At 34.9% G+C, this 25,619-nt stretch overlaps 1 protein-coding gene across 1 annotated transcript in view; it reads right to left on the bottom strand.

Annotated features, from left to right (window-relative positions):
* Positions 1 to 25,619, bottom strand: part of LOC137390374 (fibrillin-1-like) — a 63,504-nt gene that overhangs the window by 6,118 nt on the left and 31,767 nt on the right. The window contains exons 22-40 of the mRNA XM_068076707.1: positions 25,163 to 25,372; positions 22,142 to 22,483; positions 20,433 to 20,669; positions 16,126 to 16,248; positions 15,910 to 16,035; positions 15,604 to 15,726; positions 11,991 to 12,116; positions 9,168 to 9,296; positions 8,717 to 8,980; positions 8,382 to 8,510; positions 8,118 to 8,234; positions 7,900 to 8,025; positions 5,279 to 5,382; positions 4,366 to 4,507; positions 4,102 to 4,224; positions 3,769 to 3,885; positions 707 to 829; positions 379 to 606; positions 55 to 276 (exon numbers count right to left, since the gene is read on the bottom strand). Coding sequence (XP_067932808.1) covers positions 55 to 276; positions 379 to 606; positions 707 to 829; positions 3,769 to 3,885; positions 4,102 to 4,224; positions 4,366 to 4,507; positions 5,279 to 5,382; positions 7,900 to 8,025; positions 8,118 to 8,234; positions 8,382 to 8,510; positions 8,717 to 8,980; positions 9,168 to 9,296; positions 11,991 to 12,116; positions 15,604 to 15,726; positions 15,910 to 16,035; positions 16,126 to 16,248; positions 20,433 to 20,669; positions 22,142 to 22,483; positions 25,163 to 25,372 — 3,111 coding nt within the window. The remainder of the gene's footprint in view (positions 1 to 54; positions 277 to 378; positions 607 to 706; positions 830 to 3,768; positions 3,886 to 4,101; positions 4,225 to 4,365; positions 4,508 to 5,278; positions 5,383 to 7,899; positions 8,026 to 8,117; positions 8,235 to 8,381; positions 8,511 to 8,716; positions 8,981 to 9,167; positions 9,297 to 11,990; positions 12,117 to 15,603; positions 15,727 to 15,909; positions 16,036 to 16,125; positions 16,249 to 20,432; positions 20,670 to 22,141; positions 22,484 to 25,162; positions 25,373 to 25,619) is intronic.

Genomic DNA, 25,619 nt, shown 5'->3' with positions numbered 1-25,619 from the left:
ACATTTGATGATGTATAAAGCATAAATTGGTACAAAACTGTTATACCGTTTTACCTCGTAGGCAGGCACCATGTTGAAGAAATTTCTCTTCACGCTGATCTGCACACGCTTGCTCCTTGAGAGCGCATACAGAGCTGTATGTATTGGATAGAGTGCTGCAAACTGTGCCAGAGTTTCTATCTAACTCTGTGCATTCAGGGCAGATGCATACGGCACCCTTCTCACCAACTGTACAGACTTCATATTCTTCACAGTGAACTCCATTGCAGGTGTCTTCTAAACACCATAAGCACTACACATTATCTTCATAAAATGGAATTTATTTATATTATTAACTTCGAGATTTATGAGAAGTATTTTGAATGCGCGATAACTTACTTTGGCAGTCTCCCCAATAAGCTCTCTTCACACCATATGACCTTGTTTGACATTTCCATTCGTGGAACTCTCGGAAGGTGCGATGAGTAGTACCCTCGCTATCACACATAGTATCAAGGACTTCACACTCATTTTCTGTACATTCACATCTGCACTCCGCGTCTGTGCCATCTCTCGATACATGACATGTCTGACCAAGGTACGGGCAGATAGAATCAGTGCATAGAGCTGAAATAAATCAGCAGTTTTATAAAAAGGTGTTTCTATGGATGAACAGCTATGTAGCTCTTTATGAATTGATTTTTGCAAAATGTAAGAAGATACTCACGCTGACATAAATGTCCATCACCAGTAAATCCATATTGACATTTGCAGTTGTAGGTGTTCTCAGTATTCTCACAGTCAGCAAACTCATGACATGTGTGCTGACCTAAGGCGCACTCATCAACATCTATTAGAACACATTATACACAAATCAATCAGCTGGCCTAGAGATCAATAAAGACCCCAGGTCTAAGTTAGTCATACACCAAAGCATGTAAGCGGATAAAAACATTCAGTGAGCATAACATATATGACATCAGTTCTGACAAAATTGAAAATGTCTTGCAGGCATCAATTTTATAATAGAGATGCAAATAGATAAAAAATATCATAGCAATTTTTATTTTTTTGTTGAAAATAACTAACTTTGGAAAGAAAAAAATCAAAATAGTATGTTTTAAGATAAAATAAAAAAATAAGCATGTTTTAAAATTATTTCGAGTACACTACTTTAAATATTGCTAGTTGAACATGGTACTAAGTCAACCTGTACGAATTCAATATGGCAGTTTACGAAGATTTTTATTTGCAATGGGTAACATTGTCATTTACTTATGACCATCAAAGTTGCGCACATGAATGAAATTGGCTTAAATAAGTAAATATGTTTTTAAATATTACTCTGAAGCCGTCATGGATGTGACGACAACTAGTTTGTTGCTTTATAAAGCTACCTCCTAATTACAAAATTTTTAAAGGTCTAGCCACCGTCCTTTTCTATTTCAAGTCATGAACCGAGTCCTGAAATGGTCAGGTGAGTATAAATATCTCAGTTACATATTTTATTTTCGATTGTAAGAAAGATGCTTTAAATAGTTTTGATTGCATTTCCAGTGAGTAAGCCTACTTGAAATTATAATTTTATTACATTTTAAAACTTTATATTTTCTTAAAAATAAATAAACGCCAGTTTGTTCTTTGCTTTGGCTTTGTTACGTATTTAGTTAGTTGTGTTAACACAATAAAAGGCAACCACAAAGTTTTCTTATAACTGCTAAACAATAAACATCATTAATCATTTTTACAATAAGGAGCTTATCATAAATTCCAGACTCCTAGTTTTCCAATTTTTTGTATACAAAGCCACAAAAATCGTGCTAGAGATGAGACTACCTACTGTCTCAACTCTACACTTTTTGTCACCTGTTCAGGAATGACAAAGGAAATAGGATCTATACAACGAGACTGTACATTTTGCAAGCAAAGTGGGAATTTTCATCAGTTTTGTGAGTCATCCTGTACGGAACAAGCATTTAAAAGGATGAAAATGGTTGACTACAAGCAACTACAGTAATTTTCGGACTACTAGCCGCTACTTTTTTTTGACGATTTGAGCCATGTGGCTGATATAAGGGTGCGGCTAATCTGTGGCTTTTTCTTTCACCGCTAGGGCAAATTAACTAGAATATCTGGTTAATGCCCCTCTAGCGGTGAAAGAAAATACGAAATAATGCCTAACGGTACTGTTCCGTTAGACACTAGGTTAAAAAGTTTCGTTTAATACGAAACTGCCGTTAGGCACTGTTCCATTTTAAACAGCAAAGTTGTTGCCGCATTAAAAAGCCCCATCCTGAATTATGCAGCCTATACAAAGGTGTGGCCTATGTATTGTTTCATTATCGTTTTTTGGCAAATAAAGCAGATGCGGCTTATATAGGGGTGCGGTTTATAGTCCGAAAAGTACAGTAATATGTTTTTATATCACTATGATTAAATCACAATTTTCCAAACCATGATCTGCTCCTTGCCTTTTATATAAGCAGCTTTATAGGCAGCCATGTTTACTTTAGTTATGTTGCCATACACTAAATGCCAAGTTAGCGCAAAACATCAATTTTTCTTATGATGAAAAATGTAAAAGACATAAGTGCAGCTATGGTAATTGTAGATGCAGTAAAAAAAATAAATACAACAACTTTTTAAAAACTGACTTCAATTGCTCGTTCAAATGCGCACTTCAACTGAATTTTTCTAAAATTTATATCCTGAGTACTGCAACAAAAAATGTGTTTGTTTTTGTAGCATATATGTTGAGGCAATTGGGTTACTGTTGTGGGCTTGTAGTATATGACAGCAATGATATCCAGCCTCCAAAAACAGTCGATGGCTCTCATATGTGCGGGGTTTAATGATGGAGCTCTGTTGGGATGAACCCGAACATGGCACCCAAACAAATATGCTGAATAAAGCCCCTTGTAAATTTACAAATATTATGAACTATAGTGGTTATTTTATTTATCTGTTGAATTCATTTTGTTGTCAAATAAATATAGTATCCAAATATTGTCACCATTATGATCAGTCAATTGCCATTCACAAGCATTCGTGATATTAATAGTCACAATCGTGAAATAGCCCAAAATCGGTTTTGTACTTAGATTTTGAGTATGAAAACTACACGGCGCAGCTTTGCCTGCTGTCCTATCTTATTGGCCAGGTATAACAATGTGACAACGATGAAAGACTTTGTCATTTTGTATTAGGGGAAGCAAAATATTAATCAAAAACTAGGGAAAAAAGGCCGCTGTTCGGGTAATTTTGGGTAAATTATATTCAACTTTAAGCATATACTACGACCTTTACCAATTTCAAAATTAGCAAAAGTAGGTAATTTGAAATGTCTTATTTTGTATGGATGCATTATTTTGGTTAGGTATTACCCCTACATTATAGAAATTCAAGGTTTGCTATTGTGACCCGCGGGGTCTACTGACTGAATGAGCTAATGAAACAATAACAGCGAGTCGTATTTCCCAAAACCTAACAAGGCAACGCGACCGCCCCACGAGAATTGTGTTAGCTCCGAAACCCAGGCCAGCACAATCCTAACAGAGCTCGATCATTAAACCCCGCCCATATGAGAGCCGGCAGCTATCCTTGCGGGTGTATATCATTGATGACATCACGTGCAAAACAAATTTACACAATTTTTCTGAATATTTATGACAGGTCTCACATGTTGAAGAGAAACTTCTAGTGAAGGAACTAGAAAACCACTATAATGCAGCTTATAAACTAATCTTTATAAGTTTATAAACTAATCTTATGGGTAGGCTCTAACATTACCTTGGCAAGAGCCGTGTTGCCATACATAATTAGCATTACAGATGCACTCATGACCACCAAAGAAGTTGAAGCACTGAGAGTTGCTGCCGCACACGTTGAGGCGGCACTCATCAATATCTGTATAAGACAAACATCGAATCATAAACACGAGTACAAAAATCATCAACATTAGACGAAATGTTAAGGATAGCAAGGATGTTATATTGTTGAGGATATTAATATGTGATCACAGATATGTAATCCTTGAAGCACAATAATTATTACCTGTGACAACAGCATGCACTGACAATAGTTTCTATGATGGAATTAAAATACAAACCACTTGTAACATACCTGCACAACTTTCATTAACATAAACATAACCAGAAGGACAGATACAATGAAAGCCACCTTCATTGTTGCTGCACTCTGCCATTGAAGGGCAGATACTTGGTTGGATCATGCACTCATTTACGTCTGTAAATAATAAAGAATTGTTCAGGCTACACAGAAGATGGCATGCAATGCTCACCCAGTCAATATATGAGTGGAATGTGATTCAAATAAAAAGAGCACCAGTGGCTGACAGATATGTTTTAATCAAACGATCAGCTTTACCTTGGCATTCGAGCCCGTTTTGCTCATATCCATCCCTGCACTTGCAGCTGTATCCACCAGCTCTGTTTACGCACTCTGACAGGCTACCACAGGTATCAATGCCCTCTTCACACTCATCGATGTCCACACACTCGTCATCGTCCTGTTAAAATTGCCAGATCAATCAGAATACATAAAACAACATATCTAATGACTGAAACATATGACAAAATGACACAGACTAATGCGATAAACACATGCCACACTCAACAGAACAGTTTGTAGTTTTTAAACTGGAAAGTTTTTTGTCTTTGTATTGAGAATTTTAGCAGAAAAGGAAAATAATATGTGGACTCGCTCTACTTTTAAAAAACCAATCATTCAATGACATAAAATAACCAAATCTTTAACATCTACAACTAACAAATACAAAACTAATGAGTAAAAAAATACTGAGTGTGATCATATTTCTTTATGCAGTTTTTAAAAACTGAAAAAAGTCTATTTTTAGTGTAAATACTGCACTTGGCTAGTAGTATTTTATTTGAAAGTTATCTGATCAAATAGAGCTTCAACTGCTTATAAATATTTTACATTTTTTATATTTAGGTTTTTGCAGATTTGTATTGATAGCTCTAATCATTGATAAGTGTTGCTGTTTAGTTGATGTTAATTTACCATGAAAAAAATATAGGGCAATGCAATAGAGCCTACACGCTAAGCACATAGTTTAGCCCTACTGCATTTATTCAAAACAAAAAGACCACAATTGAAAAGTTGAAATAGCGCGACTTGAAACAAACAAAAAGGGGGAACATTTTTGGTAATATACTGATATGGAAAAGTAACGAGTGCATCTGCTTCATTAGCTTATAAAAATTTATGCGATTGAGTAATATGTACTAATAAATTATTCCATAAAACTCATACCTACCATCATATACCCTGAGGCACAAACGCACTCATATCCGCCCTCAATATTGTTACACACCCTTTTTATAGAGCATGAGATCTCTGGCAGTTGACATTCATTAACATCTATAAAAAGCAATTAAGCTACAATGAAGTCTCAGAGCTGAATAGTCTCAAATGACATACGAATAAAGATTGACTGAGCAAAGCAAGTATAAAGAGCACCTTGAAGTTCAGTAAAAATATGTAATCTCATTAGTATTAGCACGGTACACTGGACTCTCGTAAAAATGTACTAATAGAAATGCTAGTAGTCCAGTTTAGCTCTGAGTAGAACATAGAAGAGTAAAGACAATCGTGTAAACATCGTTTTATATAAAGCATCACCTCTGGTGGCGGCGTTCGTTCAGAAAACTTGCATACACTTGCATTTAGCTGAATTTTTATTACACTTGTTGAAGCTTAGAACCAGTGCTAAAAAAATAAATATTGACTGGAGGACTTTTATATCTAAACTAACAAAGAAGTTTAAATTTTGATAATAATTAAAAAATTAATTATTATTCAAAAAACTGATTTTACCAATTGTTTAATATACAATTTTGAAGTTTTTTTAAGCATCTAGGAAAGGAAAACTTCCAATATATGGGAATAACCAACAAAGTAAAAATTGGAAAAGTGAAACTGTAATGGTTAAGTAAGCCTAGCTACTTTTTGAAGTGGATTTTTGGAAGGTGAAAGTTAGTGTCTCAGTAATATGCTATCAATTGGAGGCGTGGCATTTCCGCCGCCAGGTTTAACCAGCTATGACGTCATTGTCTAAACTATTATAATTTTAATCTCAGGTTTAGCTGATTGTCTGTTTTGACGGATGTGCCTATTTATGGGTCCATAGATACAGGAAAAGCCACATTAATAATGCCTATGTACATTGTTGTAAATACTGCACACTATACTATATTGCATAAACCTTAAAAAACATTGCGTGTACGAAAAAGATTTCAAGCTGCGAATATTTTTACAAATAGCAATGAAAATTAGACAACTACTGTAACAGCAAATTATGTTCAAACAATTTCATTGTATAAGTAAATTATGTTTGGAAATTTCGGTTCAGGGAACATCTTACAACCATTTTGTTTTACTGAATATTAAATAAGTTGCTCTTTCATTCTTGTGTAGTAGTCTTTCAACATATTTACAAATCATATCAAATTATAATTTGCCATCATCAAATTCAAATAGCACACAAACGGTATAATTAAAAACAAGATTTTACTCTTGCGAACTAATTACATAAACGGCTCCAATAAAATGTGTTTTTACATTTAATGATTTTTAAATCTTTACTAAAATCTATTGCATACTGATAATCAATTGTTTGATTGCAGCTGCAATGCCCAAATTGGTTCGTCTTATCCTATATCTGGGCAAACAGGGTGTGTTCAAACAAGGTCGATTCTACTATATAAAACCACTAGTATTATTATACACATCAACGCGCAATTCTTTTTTGGTTTTTAGTAGCGTTTTTTCTGTACCCTTTTAAAATATTTTTTTTAAACAATCAGAAAAAAATTTGCTGCACTTTTGTGCTCTAAATTTACATGCCCTGTGTTCAGTTTTACTGTAACCCACAAAGTATGTTCACAAAATTTTGAGAGAACCTTTTCACATCACTTCTGGCTTGCATTGATTTGGGGAACTGCCATGCAACTTTAGTGATTTTCATAGTATCACGGTTTTTCAACATAAAATAAATAATGGGTAAATAAATTCTAAGAATAAATTGAACAATTGAGGTAATTACAAGTATAAAAATAATAATTAGGCACCTTCGAAATAAATTTTGTTTTTGAGTTTTTCTAAAAATTCAAAATGCTAGACAATACCATTCAAAATGATGCAAAAATCTTAACTACACCAAACAGTGCTGTCAGCAGCACTGCCAAGCAACACCGTCTGTACATTTTATTGAGCTTTGTTTTTCCATTTTAAATTGCTCAAGCATTAATTAACCTTTGTTTTATATTGCTGCAGATTGTTAAACCAACCATATAATGCAATTTTAAAATTATTATGCTGCTAGGCATCAGGATATTCACATGATAAAACTTGAATCCTAGCAGTCAAAGCAAGTCGATTTCAGATACAGCACAATAAAGAATTTCGGCTATTTCATACTTCTTTAAGACTCCATTGAAATGTGCACTGAAATTTGAATTACAATTAAAACCACTTGGCCACATTGTTATTCACGTTTTTATGAGTAAACATAATTTTACAAAACAATCTTCCGCAAAATGACATATAACTCATTTTGAGATGTTTCGAAATGTTGCCAGTGTCCCTACCTAAATGTTGGAGTATTTATTACGGGTTATCCTAAACCTACTTCCCTTTGATATAATATTGTTCATTGTACTATTATATAATATTGTTCATTAATTCCCATTGCTCAAACCGTCTTTATGATGTGAATAGCAAATAAAACGAATTTTATTTATATGTAACAATGAATTAAACTAATTTTAGTAAAAATAAAATAGAAAATAAGCTGTTTGAATTTGTAAATTCTATTTTATGGCTCAAACATATTTTTATATTTTTTTGCAACAAGTTGTAAAATGTGAGGCTACTTACCCACACAGGTAACCTGATTGAAGACGTAGCCAGAATCACACAGACAGGAATAATGGTTGGCAGTCTCCTCACAGGTTCCATTTGGCCCACATAGATTGTCGCCTAGACAATCAGCCATTCCCGTGGCTGTATGAAATAATAAACAATCATTTATCTTAGTACTTTAGTAGCAGATGTAATAAATTGTTGGACATTTAAAAGGTGTCAAGTAGACTTACGCAAGCAGTCTTGGCCAGATTCCACAAAACCATCTTTGCATTCGCAACGAGCCTCTTTTCCATCTGGAATGCAGTTCGCAGAGCTGGGGCATGGAGAACCCGTATCACAAACGTGGGCTACAAACCAGTTTAAAATGTCTTAAGGTATTTGACTTACAGAGTGGCTAATAACTGCAGATTTGGGTGCTGCTGTAGCGACAACTAGTCTAAAACTGCACAATAACATATTACGGGCCTCTGGTTGGTACGTAACCTGAAACTAACCTTCACAGAGTTGTTCAGGGTCTCCGGAAAAGCCAGGCTCACAGATGCATACTTCTACTTTGTCAGTGTCTAATACGCAAACAGAATTTTTTGCTGAACATTTCTTTGTCTCACACTCTCCTTCTTTCTCTACAAAGCATGTAATGTTCACGTATGTATATGCATGTACCGTAAAACAAGGATTGCTCATTAAAAACATTTTGGGCGACATAAAATTAGGTAAAAATCATATTATTGAAGCAAACTAAAAATTGTTGCAACTAAAATTTCAACAAACATCTCATTATGAAAGTCTCTAAATGACTAGTAGCTGTGCTTGCCGCCATATAACTAACCTATACACGTGAAGCCATTTCCCTCAAATCCATCTTGGCATACGCACTCAAAGTTTCCATCTGTATTTTTACAATATGCGTTATCATCGCATTTACTGCTGAACTCAGTTATCTGGCACTCATCAATGTCTTCACACGTTGCATTCTTGAGTTCGTAGCCTTTTTGACACTGACATTCCCAGCTGCCTGGTTTGTTAGCACACTCTATGTGACTGGATGGGTCAAGATCACAATCATGGGTACCTCTGACACACTCATCAATGTCTAAAATCATGCAAATAGAGCTATCAGGAGTTGCACAAGCAGATTTTCAGTAATTGTTAAAATAGCTACTCGTTGCAACTGTTGATTTGACTATTGTTTGTAACAAGTAATTCATGTACTGATATGGTTTTGATACATTTGTGTTGATAAATAATTATAATGGCAAATGGAAAACCTTGCATCTTACCTTTACAACCAGTTGAAGTCAAAGTGTATCCAGAAGGACAAGTGCAAGAAAACCCAGGGTCACGGTTGACGCATTCTCCAGGAGGTGGACAGTGGCTTCCTATTAAGCTAGGTGAGCATTCATCAGAATCTAGAAATGTAAAAAAAACAAATAACTTACCTCTTGTGCAGACATAAAAACACCAAAAAGTGCCATTTATTTTTAAATGTAAGTAAAAAGGGACTACCGTAAAACCTCTAAGTGAACGCCACCCTTAATTAAAGGCCACCTCTATTTGGTCGTCATTATAGGATTGAAAAATGGAGCACCGCCCTTTAATTGAATGAAACCTCCATTTGTCCGCCATTTTGAAATTCTTTGATATTTAGGAACCCAGAATAGACAGTGATCTGTGAAAAAATGTTCACAAACTCGTACTAACAATGACTCAGTTACACCAATAACAATTAATTCTTTCGTTGTTTCTGTTCGTATCAAAGTCCGCTTTCCAACTCCAAAGCTTTTCGGGTTTTTTCGTTAAAGCTCTGAAAGCAAAATCATAGAAATGCGGTTTAATGCGATGTTGATACTTTGACATATGTAGAAAATGGTTTACATTTATGATGGTATATGAATGACTAGTTTTAGGCTAAAGTTGTCCTTAGCATGCATGTGGCTACAAGCTGATTATTATTAGTGCGAAATGCAACGCTCAAAAGTTTTGCTCTGCCAAAAAAATGTTAGAATGCTAATATCAACTAGTTTAGCAGTGCAGAATATAAGTTGAGGTCAGTAGATATTGTGGGAAGTATTGGACAACTAGAAGATGTTTGTTCCATCGAAAGCAACAATCAGAACGCAACTGGTCGAATGATGCAAATATTTTTGTTTCTGCAAGTATTACAAGTATGGCTCGTTTATGTCACTTGTTCTTGAATATATATTTGTAGCATTTGATAGATTATTATTATGAAGGCTAACTCATAAATTTGCAGATTTATAGCACATTATTTGATAGCCTCCTTACGGTTGCCTTAACACGGCTTACAGTGGATTGACGCTCATAACTCCTCTTCCATTGGAAATAAAAAGCCAGTTTTGGCCACAAATTGTAGCAAAGCTATCAATTACTGTAATGAGCTTTTATGCAACATTGTTAAATATAGTTATGAAATAAAAATATGCCTTAAAATTTAGAATGAAATAAAATATTGAAAGCTTAAAAAAAATGCACAGCAGGGCACAGGCTATAATATCATTGCAGGTTAATTGCGAGCAATTGATATCAACTGGTAGAGATATTTCTCAGTCTCCCAATGCATGTTTATTTAGAAATCTATGACAAGTTGGAGGTAAGTTAGCAGATTTATTGCATACAAAAGGTTTAATGTCGCTTCGCCGAAGGAAACTGCAATATATAGGCGCCATTCGAATCGCCCGTAAAACGGTAATACAGTAGATGCTCCTAAAACGTATACTCCTTGGAAAATTCTGGATAACATAACAAATATGCAGTTTTTGCTTCGTACTACATAAAAAACTCTATATAACGTTAAATGCAAAATAGGGGCAACTTCTCAAATTCGATTTAAAGGGTAACATATCTTATTGCACCTGTGAGAAAAAAAATGTATAGTGCATATAGTCTTATATATATCATATATACAACTTCCATGACATTTCAGTTCGTCATTATAGATTATCAAATGTCGACAAAACAGAGAATAGGTAAATAACAAGTGTTAATTGTTATTTATCTATTGGCTTATATGCAGTTGCGCAATTGTTAATAAATACTTAAAGGCTATCGATTGATGCAGGTGTTACAGTGTCGGCCCATCAATCTGAAGGTCACAAGTTGGGAGTAACGCTGAAAGTTATCTTTTATCCTCACCTTGACCCCTGGATGATGATAGACTGCAAATAGGTAGACCTCGTTCTTTTTATAGTAAAATGTATTGGCGTTTTGCTTTAATTTAGATGAATAAAATATTTGTTATTATTTTTACTTTGTAGAATATACTTTGCTGTCTAAAAAAATAAACAAATTGTTGGAAATGGCTGTCGAATGTGGGTTCCCCATCAATTTATTGTAAAATTAATGCGATCGTAGTCTATACAACCAGTGACATTGATCAGAAAAAGAAGACAAGTTGTCCTGCAAACAAATAATATTACAGTAATGGTACAGCCCACAAATTAAAAAGCTATGTCAAGTTTTTCCTTTTTGCATGGCTAAAGGGTGAGTTTGAAAAGATCTTGGAGCCGATTAGGCAATTTACATTTATTTTACTGTTCATATAACTTAAAATCCCTGTAATCTCAACATTCCTGGAACGGATTATTCATGTTGTAAGAGCGTCTATTGTATCAATCTTCCCAAAAATCTGACGAACTATTTGAAAAATACAACAACAGCCTCTATTTGAATGCCATATCAATTTGGCCGCCACTATAGGGAAAGGGTTAAAAAATGGAGTGCAATGGCGTTCAAATAGAGGTTTTACGATATTTTGACTTCTACAAATTAAATTTCTTGCATGTAAGCCAAATAAAAAATATTTTAGTTCTGACGGAGGGGCTAAATTTTAGAAAACTAACTTTAGGTGCTACATCACTAGGATTAATTTTAACGATTGTCCACTATGCATCTGGTTACCTCATTAGTGAATGCACTGACTGAAAATTTCAGTGACTGATCTAAATTCCACTAATCTAAAGAGCATGCAATACATACCCAGCGATCTGTAAGATTGTTTCCCTTTCCCAAAAACTTTAAAGCAAGTTTACATTTATAAGACATATGAATGTACGCGTAACCCTATTTTTGCTTGTGGAACTTACCAACACATTTTTCTCCAACTAGTTCATAGCCAATATCACAAACGCAGTCAAATGAAAGATGCTTGTTCAAGCACACCATGTGTTCTCCAGCGCAAGGTGAGGTAGGAGCTAGACACTCGTCTACATCTAAATTGGTGAAGCATATACTACTTGTTACTGACAATGAGTCTATATAAATTAACTAGTTGAATACCCGCTATTGCCAGGGTAATAAAAAAGTCTGTGCACAAAAAATCTATTATTATATAACATATACAACAGTTACCATTCTAACTTTTAAATTTCATATCATGGGAAAAGTGTTTTGAGCAGTTCAAAAGATTTAGAGAAAAAAATTAAAACACTGTAAAGGTGTTTAAATGGGAAATAATTAGCATGTAATGGCTAGATAATCTGTTTGGTTACAATGAAAAATGATTTGATATATAATTGATAATATATTGATACAATTAATTCGAACTAAAAAAACAAAATAAGAATCAGGAATATACCTAATTAATAATAGCAATGACTACATAAATTGTGTGTATAAAAAAGTTACTGTTGCAGCAGAAGCTCGTGTATTCAAAGTTTTGACGAGCAGCACTAGTACCTCTCGATATTGGAACAAGTGTAAAAATGAGATATCAGACTTTCTTTGTCTGATACTTTGACCGAACAGAGAAATAGAATGTAGAGGCAATTCCTACTCGAGATAATACAATTGTCCACATGAATAGTATTTAGCCTTTACAGATCAAACTTTAGAGAAAACTAAAAATAGGAGTGTAATGGCACACATGGAATTTTCAACTTTAAAACACAAGTAGCGATTAAAAAAAATTTGTTTTTAAAAAATTTCAAAAAAATAACAAACAAAAAAGTTTATATTAATTAATAATAAGTACACATTTAATGTGTGCAATTGTGAACATGATTTGCAGTATATGGTAAGAGCAATGAGAATCACAAAAGAGGCTTAGCCTTGTGATTACGTTCGCTCGTTTATAGGCTTCCGATTATAATGTCGCGAGTTCAAATCCGTCACAAAGGAAATTTTTCGTTGGTAATTTTTTGCTATAACTGGACAGTCAAAAGTTTTGATTTACACGTATATATACATGTAGATTTGTAACAAAAATGTCAGTGCTGTTCTGAGCCATCAACTGTAGGAGTTGTACATGTATGATCAATGCAGGATGTCTTCTGTATGTGAATACAGAGGTGAATACATAGTTACATGCATTCTGAAGCATGTTTTACATTCATTCAGCATATACAATACACAACAGTGCTACATTAGGAAATAAAAGTGGCGAAATGGTCTGTAGATAACTTTAGGCAACTCATAAGATGTTAAGAACAAATTTTGTAAATCTTTCAAATAATAAGTAGTATGAGAAAGAAACTGCTAAGGAAACTAGCCTGTGTACTATAATTGGCTGAAAATCTAAAAAATCACTAGCACAAATGAATGCCCTAGTGATTGAGCCTAGTCATAGTAACAATGTAATTGCCTATACAGTCGACTTATATGCGACTTTGCAATTTGCTTAATACAGTCAAACATGGATAACTCGTCCACGGATAGCTCGAACACATGGTTAACTCGAACGGTTTCTTTGGTCCGTTCCCACGTAATGATAAATTGCTTTAGATAACTCGACCTCAACTCTGTTAACTCAAACAGTTTTTTGCCCAACGGCTACCGAGACGGTTGTTATCGCTTTAGAAAATCACTTTATTCCAAGCCATACGGTAAACCTCGACTTTTCGTAATTTATAGGCGTCGTTATTACCACCATCAGCAAAATATTTTTGTCAACGACTTTTCTAAAGGTTTGGTGTAATTTGATTTTAACAAACATCCGCTTGGCGATGGTTCTTCGGAAGCAAGAAAAAGTGAGGTAACCTTCGCATAAACTTCAAGAAAAATCGGCAAAATTGATCTTGGTTAAAACGCACGAAAGAAAAAGATGTCTTTTCTTCTGAGCATTTCAACAACGATCAAGCATTGCCAGTTTTATTCTAAAAAACGTCCTGGCAATAACATTACCTCAAACAACAAACCAACCTCAAGTGAGAGAAAAAATCTCTATACTATTTCATAAAAAAGTTTTAAACTTTACATTAGAAGCATTTAATTTGAAACAAGCAATTTATGCTTTTGATTTATATTATAGTTTGTATATGTACATGTATCTACTAATAAATAAATAAATAAATACATGGACTTGTGACAGTGCTCTGATAACTCGAACACTTTCGCTCGGTCCCGTGAAGTTCGAGTTATCCATGTTTGACTGTACATCAAAACTGTCGAATGCTAGAACAAATATTTTTATAGGCACACGCTTTGTTTCACTTAATTCGCTCAATGCTGAAAATTCTAATGCTAATACTTCAGGTAGTTACATGAAGTATTAAGACAAAAGTACTATATAAACTATTTTTATTTTATAGTCAGTCAACCGACTGGCCAGCCTCCCCCTCGGCTGTGCATTCGAGACCCTAGCCAACCACAGTCTTACCTGGCCAGGAAGCGGAAGACTCAGCCCTGCCGGACTGAAAAGACTGCTCGGTCCCACTAAACCGAGAGGAAGGAAAATCAGTTCAACACAAAGAACCGCAAGGCAACGGCGAGCTCAAAAGAAACAAAATGACCCTAAGTCGGCATAGCCTATGCTATGTGAGAGAGCCAAACCAGCAGACAGTTCAGCGAGAGAGCTTTTGGAGCTAACTGTGTTTTCTATTGAATGAGTGAAGTGTACCCTTTATATTTACATGTATACAAAATATATTTATCTATTACCCAAATAAGTGGCTGATTTTGGTAGAAAAATTAAAACACCATTACGGATCCTTTACATTATAGCTTTAATTATCATCTTTTGCCTTTCCTCTTTCTTCAGTTCATGTTTCCTTTGCACCACTTTTTCTTCTCACAAAAACTACTAGATGGTTTGGCAGACTTTTTAATTTTACTTTACATAAAAGGCCTTAATTAAAAAATTTTACTTGATGTGCTTCGGAAATTCTTTGCTTCAATTGTAAATACAACACTTCCTTCTTTTTTGGCCACCACTAGCTTTTTTGAGATTTAGAACTTTATTGCTAAAAATGAAAGGTTTTAATATGTTTAATATTGTTAGAATTAGATTTAATCATTATTTAGCTATTACAACCCTGCAGAACCAAACTGTGTAAAGGAGACTTGTTTACATATGTACTTATTTGGAAGGCTTTAATGTGTAAAGAAATTTCAAATGCCGAGTCAGACTATTTGCTCAAACTATACATCGTATGTAAAATATTCCTATGTTGAGGTGACAAGGAATGGTTTGACAGTGATGGGCAAGTAATTAGCTAAAACAATTTTGATTTCGTTCAATGCTGAAATAATCCATCACCATAATCATGGTGCATAAAATTCTAAATTTAACTAATGAGATAGCTGAGAGCTCAAGAAAAATTAGCTGGCAGCCTTGAAATATTACTAGAATGGCATGATAGTTCAGGATTAATTGCACATAATAATAAATTATATCAGTAAACCGCACAAGCTTCAATGATGCACCAATCATATTTGGGCAGTCAGACATGAATATAGAAGAATACGCTGGGAGTTGCCTACCTGCACATTGTCGACCATTGCCAGTTGTACCATTTTTGCATACACAAGTGAAAGAGCCCTCATTTTCTTTGCAGTCAGCATCAGCATGGCAGTAGTGTGTGCCAAGTGCACATTCCTTTACATCTGCACTCGAACAGATTATACAGAGTATCCCAAAAATTTGAATCGATTAAGGGCATGGGTGAAGTGTGTTTTTTATTTCAAGGCAACTAGTGATAAATATAAAAAATATTGCATCTGAATGACTAAAAACAAACATAACAGCAAGCCAGCTTAAAGATTAGTATATAGATAAATACCACCTACCTTCACATCTCCGACCATCTCCGTCATAACCGTCCTTGCAAGTACAGATGAAAACGTCACTGTCAGCTTTTTTAGCACAATATGCATTTTTGTGGCAGGGGCCAGTCCTTTCACAAAGTATATCGCCTGCAATACAGTTATACATAAAAAATGGCAAAGGAACTGTAAGTAGGCATGACTTACACGCAGCTGCGACTATCTGTTCTCATTACTTACGTGTACAATTGAAGCCATCACCTACAAAGCCCTCATGACATGTGCAGGTATAACCGCCTTCAGAGTCAGCGCAGTCAGCCTGTGAGTCGCATTTGCTCCTCTTTTCAGTGCATTCATCCACGTCTAGTGAGAAGAAAAAGCTCAAGAGTAAGTTACGGTTTGATAAACCTAAATTAATTAGATGTTTATCTAAGATTAGTGAACAAAGACAGCTTAATTTCAAATGATATAACCCACTACTCCACTTTTGAATAAGTTTTGGGCAAAAAGCGATAAATAACTATGGCTATATTCTAGTGACCAACACTTGTAATAAATGTCTAAATGAATGGCCGTCGTTGCACGGGTGATACATGTATAAGGTTTTAGCATAGAAAAGTTATTTTTAATCAACATTTACAACATTTTCCATTCTAACTTTTAAATGAAGCTGCTTATTTATACGTTTAATTTAGTTTATACTACATATACATATATTCATAGCATTTTTGGGAAGTCTGGGCACATATTTTTCTCCTAGTTGTTCGAGAGTGTGCTAGTTGAAGCATGTGTAGTTTAACCAGGTTTTTTTAGTTTAATCACACTAAATTGGCAGGTGTAATAAGTGTGTGCACAGTTATGTCATTTATGTCATGTAGCGTGATGGATAGAATGCCTGCCTGCAGAACACGAGTTCTCTAGCTCAATGCCAGTGCTAAGTGGTTTTTTCTAAAACTTTATTGCTATAAATGGACATTTGGACCACAGAACGACAAACAGTTACATTTATAAATCTAGATAAAACAAAGATTAAATACATTTGCAGCACCATAACCTATCGATCTACATGAACACATTTAATTTCATGAAAGAAAATATAGCATTAATGATATAGTTAGAGCAACATATTTGGCTATCATGCAAATTTTTTCAACAGTGCTAACACAAAATTAATCATTACCAGCAACAACTGCAATAAAACTACAGTCAAACATGGATAACTCGCCCACGGATAGCTCGAACACATGGTTAACTCAAACGGTTTCTTTGGTCCATTCCCATGTAATGATAAATTGTTATAGATAACTCGACCTCAACTCTGTTAACTCGAACAGTTTTTTGCCCAACGGCTACCGAGATGGTTGTTATCGTTTTAGAAAATCACTTTATTCCAAGTCATAGAGGTAAACCTCAACTTTTCGTAAATCATAGGCGTTGTTATTACCACCGTCGGCAAAATATTTTTGTCAACGACTTTTCTAAAGGTTTGGTGAATTTTGATTTTTACCAAACATCCGCTTAGCGATCGCCTTTCGGAGGCAAGGAAAAGTGAGGTGACCTTCACATAAACTTCAAGAAAAATCGGCAAAATTGATCTCGGTTAAAACGCTCAAAAGAAAAAGATGTCTTTTCTTCTGAGCATTTCAGCAATGATCAAGTTTTGCCAATTTTAATCTAAAAAACGTCCTGGCAATAACATCACTTCAAACAACAAAACAATGTCAAGTGATAGAAAAATCTCCTATACTTTTTGATAAAAAAGTTTTAAACTTTACATTAGAAGCATTTAATTTGAAACAAGCCATTTATGCTTTTGATTTCTATTATAGTTTGTATATGTGCATGTACTGTATCTACTAATAAATAAATAAATACATGGACTTGTGACAGTGCTCTGATAACTTGAACGATCTGATAACTCGAACACTTTCGCGCGGTCCCATGAAGTTCGAGTTATCCATGTTTGACTGTATTTGGAATTCATTTTAAATGCTATGTTATCCATTTGAATACAATTTTCTCCTTATTTAGGTTTTTTAACATAATAGAAGATGCAAGAACAGACTTTATATAAAATTTGGAAAGTTTAGAAAAAAGTGTGTAAAAGTAATGGGCATAGTTAAGGAATCTAATAAGGAGGCTTGAAAATTGCGTTAAAAATTTAATCATTTGTAATTCTATGCATATAGGCCTAGTTCATGTGAAAAACTGATCGCATAATCTTTGAAACCTTACCAAAGTTTTTCAGTTTAAGAAATTATGATGTAAAAAATATTCCACCCCAACATCTGTCATCTACCAAATTAAAAAGATGCTTTCAATGCGCTGAGGCTTGACGGAATGGGTTTCTGCCTTGCTTCAAGGAGAATGCTGACCGGTTAAATTTTCTTTAACAGCATAGTTATTTAATTAAATTAAAATTGTATATTTAACCAAATATTCGGCAGAATTTTATCTCCTACCTTAATAATTTATTAATCACTTTTGAAAAATTTAAAAAAATAGTAGGAAACTTTTATGTCCTATTTAGCAAGAAACTACTTTGGACCATGGATAGATTAATGACAGATCACAATGCGCTTTAGAACTACCCAATTAGTACGATGTATAAAGCCTGGTTCCAAAATCAAATGCAAGACCTCGGCAGTAATCTCGCGCAGCAAAACACTTGCGGCACCAGGCTTGGCGGCTAATGTTCACAAGAAGCTGCGTCTCTGGTGATCGCGTAAAAATGGTCACTATGCACGCTGTCTCGAAAGTGCTGACCTTCACCTGCACAGTGCATTTTGGGAAGGCTCTTCGCAAAAGTCGAACAGCGCGAAACTCTTGTTTTGACCGGCGGAACTACCCGGGGTACTCGACGCGTAGGTTTACATTTCACCGCTGATAGCTCTGCGGTGCTGTCGCGGGTGCTCGTGGTGTATATGGGAACCAGCCTTAATTTAAGGAAAGACAAAAGCTACTATAGCAGCAGTTGAAGCAATAAACCACTGGTAGAAATCTTCCAGAAATATTACAGCAACTGCATGTTTTACGATGTTAAGTGCCTACAGCAAGCATACATATTGATCAGACATATAAGAACAATTTCGGCATCATAAATACATTATTACTGTTTGTTACTTATCATAAGGCACTATCTTTGAAGATACTCTTTTTATAGTATCAACTTTTTCCTTTCATTAATGGAACATACTTTTGAGCCGAAAATAGCTGTTAAGATACAAAGACTTGCATAATTACACATGATTGAACCATAACTATGACAACACTAAAGGTTTTTAAGTTCGAGACGAGACTCGAGACAATGTCTTGTAAAAATTCGAGACTCGAGACACGAGAGAGTAAAATAATGAGCATTTGATGATGATTTCACTACACAAAGACTAGCGTACTTGATAAATAAACATACTGCTTTGTACATGTATATTTTTACCATCTATTGAATAGGTCTTACTTTTTAATGTAATGAAATGTGTAATGAAACCGATAGCCGTCTATCTACAAAGAAGTACCGCGACTAAAAGAACACACTTTCATAGTTATTGTTTCATTTATGTTAAGTTTTGTTGGTGTATTAACTGTAGTATGTGAATTATATTTAAATTGTACTCATGAAATGATATGAATTACTGTATATATTCTTATATTGAACTAACGATAATGTCATTGTTACCCGAACACGAACTATGGTCGACACGGCCTTTAGTTCGTTTTTCCGTGTGCGGCCAAGTTTTACCCGCAATTGGTAGTATATATATAAGAGGCCCGAATTTTATGAAGGGCAGTTGATGTTTGGACACGATACGATAAAATACAGACATTTTACCTGCAACAGTCTTATTTATTAAATCGGATTATCCGGAGGGTAATTGGATACGACCCGGTTATCTGTTTTAAGGACACAGAACCGGACTACAATATAAAGTATTAACAGGGCAGTTGCCCTCAATCCATTACAATATATGGAGTTGTTACGGCGAGAAGCCATGTTTTAACAGCCGTGCGCAGACGCTTTAGTTCTATTTCCTGTCTCGAGTTTTGCAATAGTTAGGTCAAGACGAGACCGATACCGGACGAGACAGGCCGATACTTGAAATGTCTCGTGTCTCGTTCCACCTCTATAAATCACACTTAAGTAGATAATGTCACAGAGTCATTTTCACTGGCAATGCTTTAACCATTATACGCTCTTACCGGTAGCTAGGTAGCTATGGGTACAGCCACAGCGAGTGTCATAACATTATATGTAAGATGTTGAGTCACAAAGTGCTTTATATATACCAAAATATAACTCACTTTGTAAGCATAATGTAAACACGCTATTTATCTCGAAAAGCACTTAACATGGTTATCTTTTTGATACATGCAGCAGTAAATATATTGTTTGGGTTGTAAGTGATAGGCACTGCTTCAGCTATCAAAAATCTCCAGTGAGAGATTTACCAAGATACAAATCTACGCGAACTGTCACAGTGAATAGATGGTATGAAGACTGCACGCAACATTTACCACTCCTACTTGTGATAGTTGTTATAAATACTCACTGACACATTGTCGGTTTTCTCTCCTGTATCCATCATCACAGAAACACTGGTAGAAACCAATTCGATCAATGCATGTGCTGTGATCACCACAAGGGTCTGGCAGGCACTCGTTCACTTCGTCACAACGACCTTGAGCATTTTTGATATATCCAACATTGCAGACACAAATGCCACCTTGCTGACTATCAACGCATGTCATGTTGGGGTCACAAATAACACCAGTGCACGCCTCTGGCTCTAAAATCAATTGTGTTGAAAATATAATAGTCATTTGAAAATTTCCGCAAATTTGTTTTTGCAACTCTCAAATATGCTAGAATTTGTGCTTTTATATAGTTACACATCAAATTGCCATACAAACAACGTAAGTTCTAACGTATGATGTTCAAAATTTCTTGAAACACTACAGTTTCATAAGTGAAAGTTAAAAAGCTAGTGAAAACAAAAAATATGTGAATATAATAATTAATAAATATATAGGTCAATTAGTTTAGACTTCATCTTATTCAAGTTAGAGGAAGTCATGTTGTGTATCTCTGTAACTATCTGTCCGTCATCAAGCCTACACTTTCATTAGCGTGTCTTTAAGATAAAGTAATAACTACTTTTTCATAGACTATTATATTATACTTCATTAAATTATTTTTTGCATATCGCTCTACATCACTCCATAGTGAATATTTGTAAAATCGCTTTGTAATTAGCTAAGGTGTTGAAGAGTTTATAATAGTTTGAGCCTGATGAACAAATTATACAAATTATATTGATGAGAATGTTTGATCCAACATATGAATATTAAGCATGCTTGAAGCAATAGTATGAAGAAAGTTGATTGCGCTCCTTGTTCAAAACACTTATGTACATATATTTGAGGCCATAGTTCACCATATAAAACACCTACATATATCTGAGGCCATAGTTCACCTTATAAAACACCTAGATATATCTGAGGCTGTAGTTCACCTTATTAAACACCTACATCTGAAGACAGTTCTCCGCTCTTAACTCTTAACTCTTAACTCAGGATTAACTCTTTCACTACCAAATTAATTTTTTTATCGGCACATAATAAAATACTCAGTAAAACCTAATATTTGATAAGAGCACATATGAATCATAACTTTTGAATGACAGTATACGAAAAAATACTTTGATACCAAATTAATCACCATAAAACTTTACATCAACTGATGCGATAAAAAGGCAACAAATGTGTTGAAGAATGAACTCAGACACTTTTTGGCCATTTCTCCTACTGCCAAGAGCATGTTCCGCGTCAAACGAGCTATCAATATTATTATAGTTTATGCCATTATTATTACTGCTGAAAACAAAATGTTCGTTCTCAATTTTTAAAGGCACAGTTCACCTTGGTAAACGCCTATATCTGAAGTTCATCTCATTAAACTAAAAGCCCTGACACATGCTGTTAATTATTTTAATGCTTATCAACTAAATATCTATATAAATGAGTATCTTTTCGAAATAAAGGAATAACTTGTAAATGTTAACCAAGAATTTGTGCAAAAAGGCAAAGCAATTATACCCATAGAGTTATCTCCTCTATAGGGGGAGATAACTCTATGATTATACCTTGCAAGCAATTTAAACAACAAGCTTCTTTATCTAGCTTCTCTATAGGATGTTAACTCATATCAGCTCCCACATATTTCTAAGACCAAACATTTTATACCTAAACTTTCAAATACCTTTAACACATTTGAAGCCATTTCCCTTATACCCATCATTGCATTTGCAGACTGCTGCTCCAGCTACATCTGAGCACTTGGCATGCTTGTGACACCTGACACCCTTCTCACATGCATTTGTTATGCACTGACTGCCATCCCAATCACCCAACAAACATTTGCATTCATAGCCTCCTTCAGTATTGACGCAGAACCTCTCAGATCTGCATGGTTTCCCTAGGGCACATTCATCTATATCCTGGCATTTGTCTTCTTTTAAAAGGTCAACATATGTGTAGCCAGCGTTACACGTACATTGTTCAGATCCTCTACTGCATTGACCATTCTTTCCACAAAAGCAATCTAAAATACATGAATATGCACATAAAGTGTCTAAAACAAAATTTTGTCAAGTATTTGTCCAATGACTGAAATGATCTAAAAAATCGCAGGTAATCAATACACTCAAATGAATAAACAAAATATTTTTTTAATTTGGTAAAAGCGCATACTCAAAAGGCATCTTGCGATATAGCAAGTCAATAAAAAGCTTCTCATGAAAAATGATGAGTACACAGAAGTCATTAAGACTGATTCACGGTGACCATTGTTTGAGTGCAGCAGACTAACAGGACCTGGGTGATGATTTGTGCCATAAAATGCAAATTGCAATACGTAGCCTGGTCAGGCTTTTCAGCCTCGAATATAAAATTTGACGAATATAAAATTGGATGACATTAGACAGCATATTTGTGAACAATTTTGCGTATATTCTTACCATTAAAATACAGTTATAAACAGTAATTGTTCCGGTACTGCAAATTATACCAGCATTTAACTGATTATGAAAACATTTGAAGGCAAAATTAACTTTTTTGTAGATATCACAAACACCATTTTTGCTATAGAAGCTTACCTTCCAATGAGTCAATTGCCAGTTCTGTTGCGAGCAAAAGGTACCGTACTTTTCGGACTATTAACCACACCCTTACGTAAGCCGCATCTGCTTTACTTGCAAAAAATGATAATAAAACAATAGATAGGCCGCACCTTTGTAGAGGCGGCAGAACTCATGACGATGCTTGTTAACATAGTAGCAACTTTGCTAGTTAAAACGGAATAGTGCCGTTAGTCACTGTTACGTATTAACCGACGCTTTTTAACCCAGTGCCTAACAGAACAGTACCGTTACGCATTGTTTCGTTTTTTCTTTCACCACTAGAAGCGCACTAATCGCAGATTTCGGTTAATGTGCTCTAGCGGGGAAAGAAACAACCACAGAATAGCCGCACCCTTATATAAGCCACATGGCTCAAATCATCAAAAAAAGTAGCGGCTAATAGTCCGAAAAGTACGGTAATCCTAAAAAAGCGAGTTATTGCGATGACCGTCGCTTAGGCACACTTGTGCTGAAGCTGAGTCTAGATTAACCGGAGGATTATACAGCTGCAAAAATAACTCTTTATGAGCATGCGTGAACATAAGCTCCCCAAGATATAGATGGTAACATCATAATGACAAATATCTTTTGATTGTCTATTCAGTGTAACAAAGTTTATAGTTGAAAGTCACTATCTGAGCTCAGGAGTATTAATTGAGCCTTTGATGAATTCCCACACTTTCTGGTTGTCTGTCCGTGCCCTCAAAACAAAATCTGACAATGTCAGGATTGGACGGACCTTTTTAAAATCCTTCTATTTAAAAAATTGTATTATAGCAACAAATCTTTTAGCGTGGGTAAACACTATATAGTGACTACTACTATAATAAAGCTATAATTTGTGCTTAACATGCAGGAGCAAGCAGCATCCGTTTGTAAAATTTCATCTTCCTTTCCGTAAAAACTATTAAAAACGGCTCTTTGTGAAAATATTACCTCTGCTAACAAAATTTGTATTGTTGCTGATATTGAATGGGTGAGCGGTGGAGAAGATTTGAAAATAATTTTCTTAAGATTTAATTGCATTGACATGATTTTACATTAGAAAGGTAATTTACAATTTAATAATGTGGTCAAATGTAGCGTTCCTTTTTATGGACCTTTCTGGCACTTGTATAAACATAGAATGAACAGAGCTGCATTAATAATCCAGTACCATATCAGATACCGTAAAACCTCTATTTGAACGCCATGGGGTGTATTTTTCAACCTTTCACCTATAGAGGGGTTTCATTAAAAGCGACGTTTAAATAAAATGTAGCACTTATTTTTCGACTGACTTGCCAGAATTTTGGGAAGATAAATTTATCTCTTTTATGGGTGAAGTGATGCCAATGTGGTTTATCTTTGCACTTTCTTATGGGCAGAACGATATTAAGGTTGTCAGCCTCATCATTGTTGCTAAACTGTTTTTCATATATGTCGATGCGTCAGACCAAGTTAAACAAGGGATGAGTAAAGTATGTAAGCTGGATACAGTTATTAATTATTTTGATGGCGCCGCTTTCAAAGTTTTATTATTATGAACAATCTTTAAAGCATGTTTTAAAGAAAAAACAGTAAAGCTTTGAAGTTGGAAAACAAACTTCGATATGGTATATCAATGGTTGCTATTAGGCCATACAGTGTTTAGATATAACGATGAAAATACTGTTCAGTGATACTGGATAGTATTCTCATCATTTATCTAAACACTGTAGCCTTCAGGTCAGATTGTAAACCAAACTACAGACGAATCTGAAAACAATCAATCTTCTTAGGTACACCATTATTGAAATCATGGCAACCACAATAGCATCAACGAAAGAATTAATTTTTACCGATGTAACCAATCATTATTATCACCTTATGGTGAGCAATTTTCTACTGACAACTTTGTATTACGCGTTTTTAAAGATAAAAAATATCTAAAAAGGCAGTCCAATAGAAGTAGCGTTCAATTAAAGGGTGGTACTGTATTTTTTAATCTTTCTTCTATAGTGACATTTTATTAGAGATGGGGTTTAAATAGGTTTTACTATAACTGCATATCAAGGCCACACTACTTTTTTGATAGACAAAAATAACACATTCTGCGCATAAAAATAGATTTGAGGACTTACCGTTGATTGGCATGCACTTGTCTTTTCCAGCTACATTCTCACATTTTCGATTTTTAGGGCATCTGTTTAAATCTAGGCATTCATTGACATCATAACAAGATACTCCATTGCCTCTATAACCAGGTCTGCATTCACAGTTATAAGAGCCAGGAAGGTTGCTGCAGCGAGCGTTTTCTGAGCAAGGGTAGCTATCTCGACATTCATTTATATCTGCGTAATAATGATAACAAATTGTTACATCGGCACAGGGACCCACACCTTCTCATATGAAGTATAAGGGACCCACACCTTCTCATATGAAGTATAAGGGACCCACACCTTCTCATATGAAGTATAAGGGACCCACACCTTCTCATATGAAGTATAAGGGACCCACACCTTCTCATATGAAGTATAAGGGACCCACACCTTCTCATATGAAGTATAAGGGACCCACACCTTCTCATATGAAGTATAA

Source organism: Watersipora subatra, chromosome 3 (assembly GCF_963576615.1).
Source record: "Watersipora subatra chromosome 3, tzWatSuba1.1, whole genome shotgun sequence".
Lineage (NCBI taxonomy): Eukaryota > Metazoa > Bryozoa > Gymnolaemata > Cheilostomatida > Watersiporidae > Watersipora > Watersipora subatra.
Note: the sequence above shows the minus strand (reverse complement) of the source record. Positions and strands in the feature narration are given on the sequence as shown.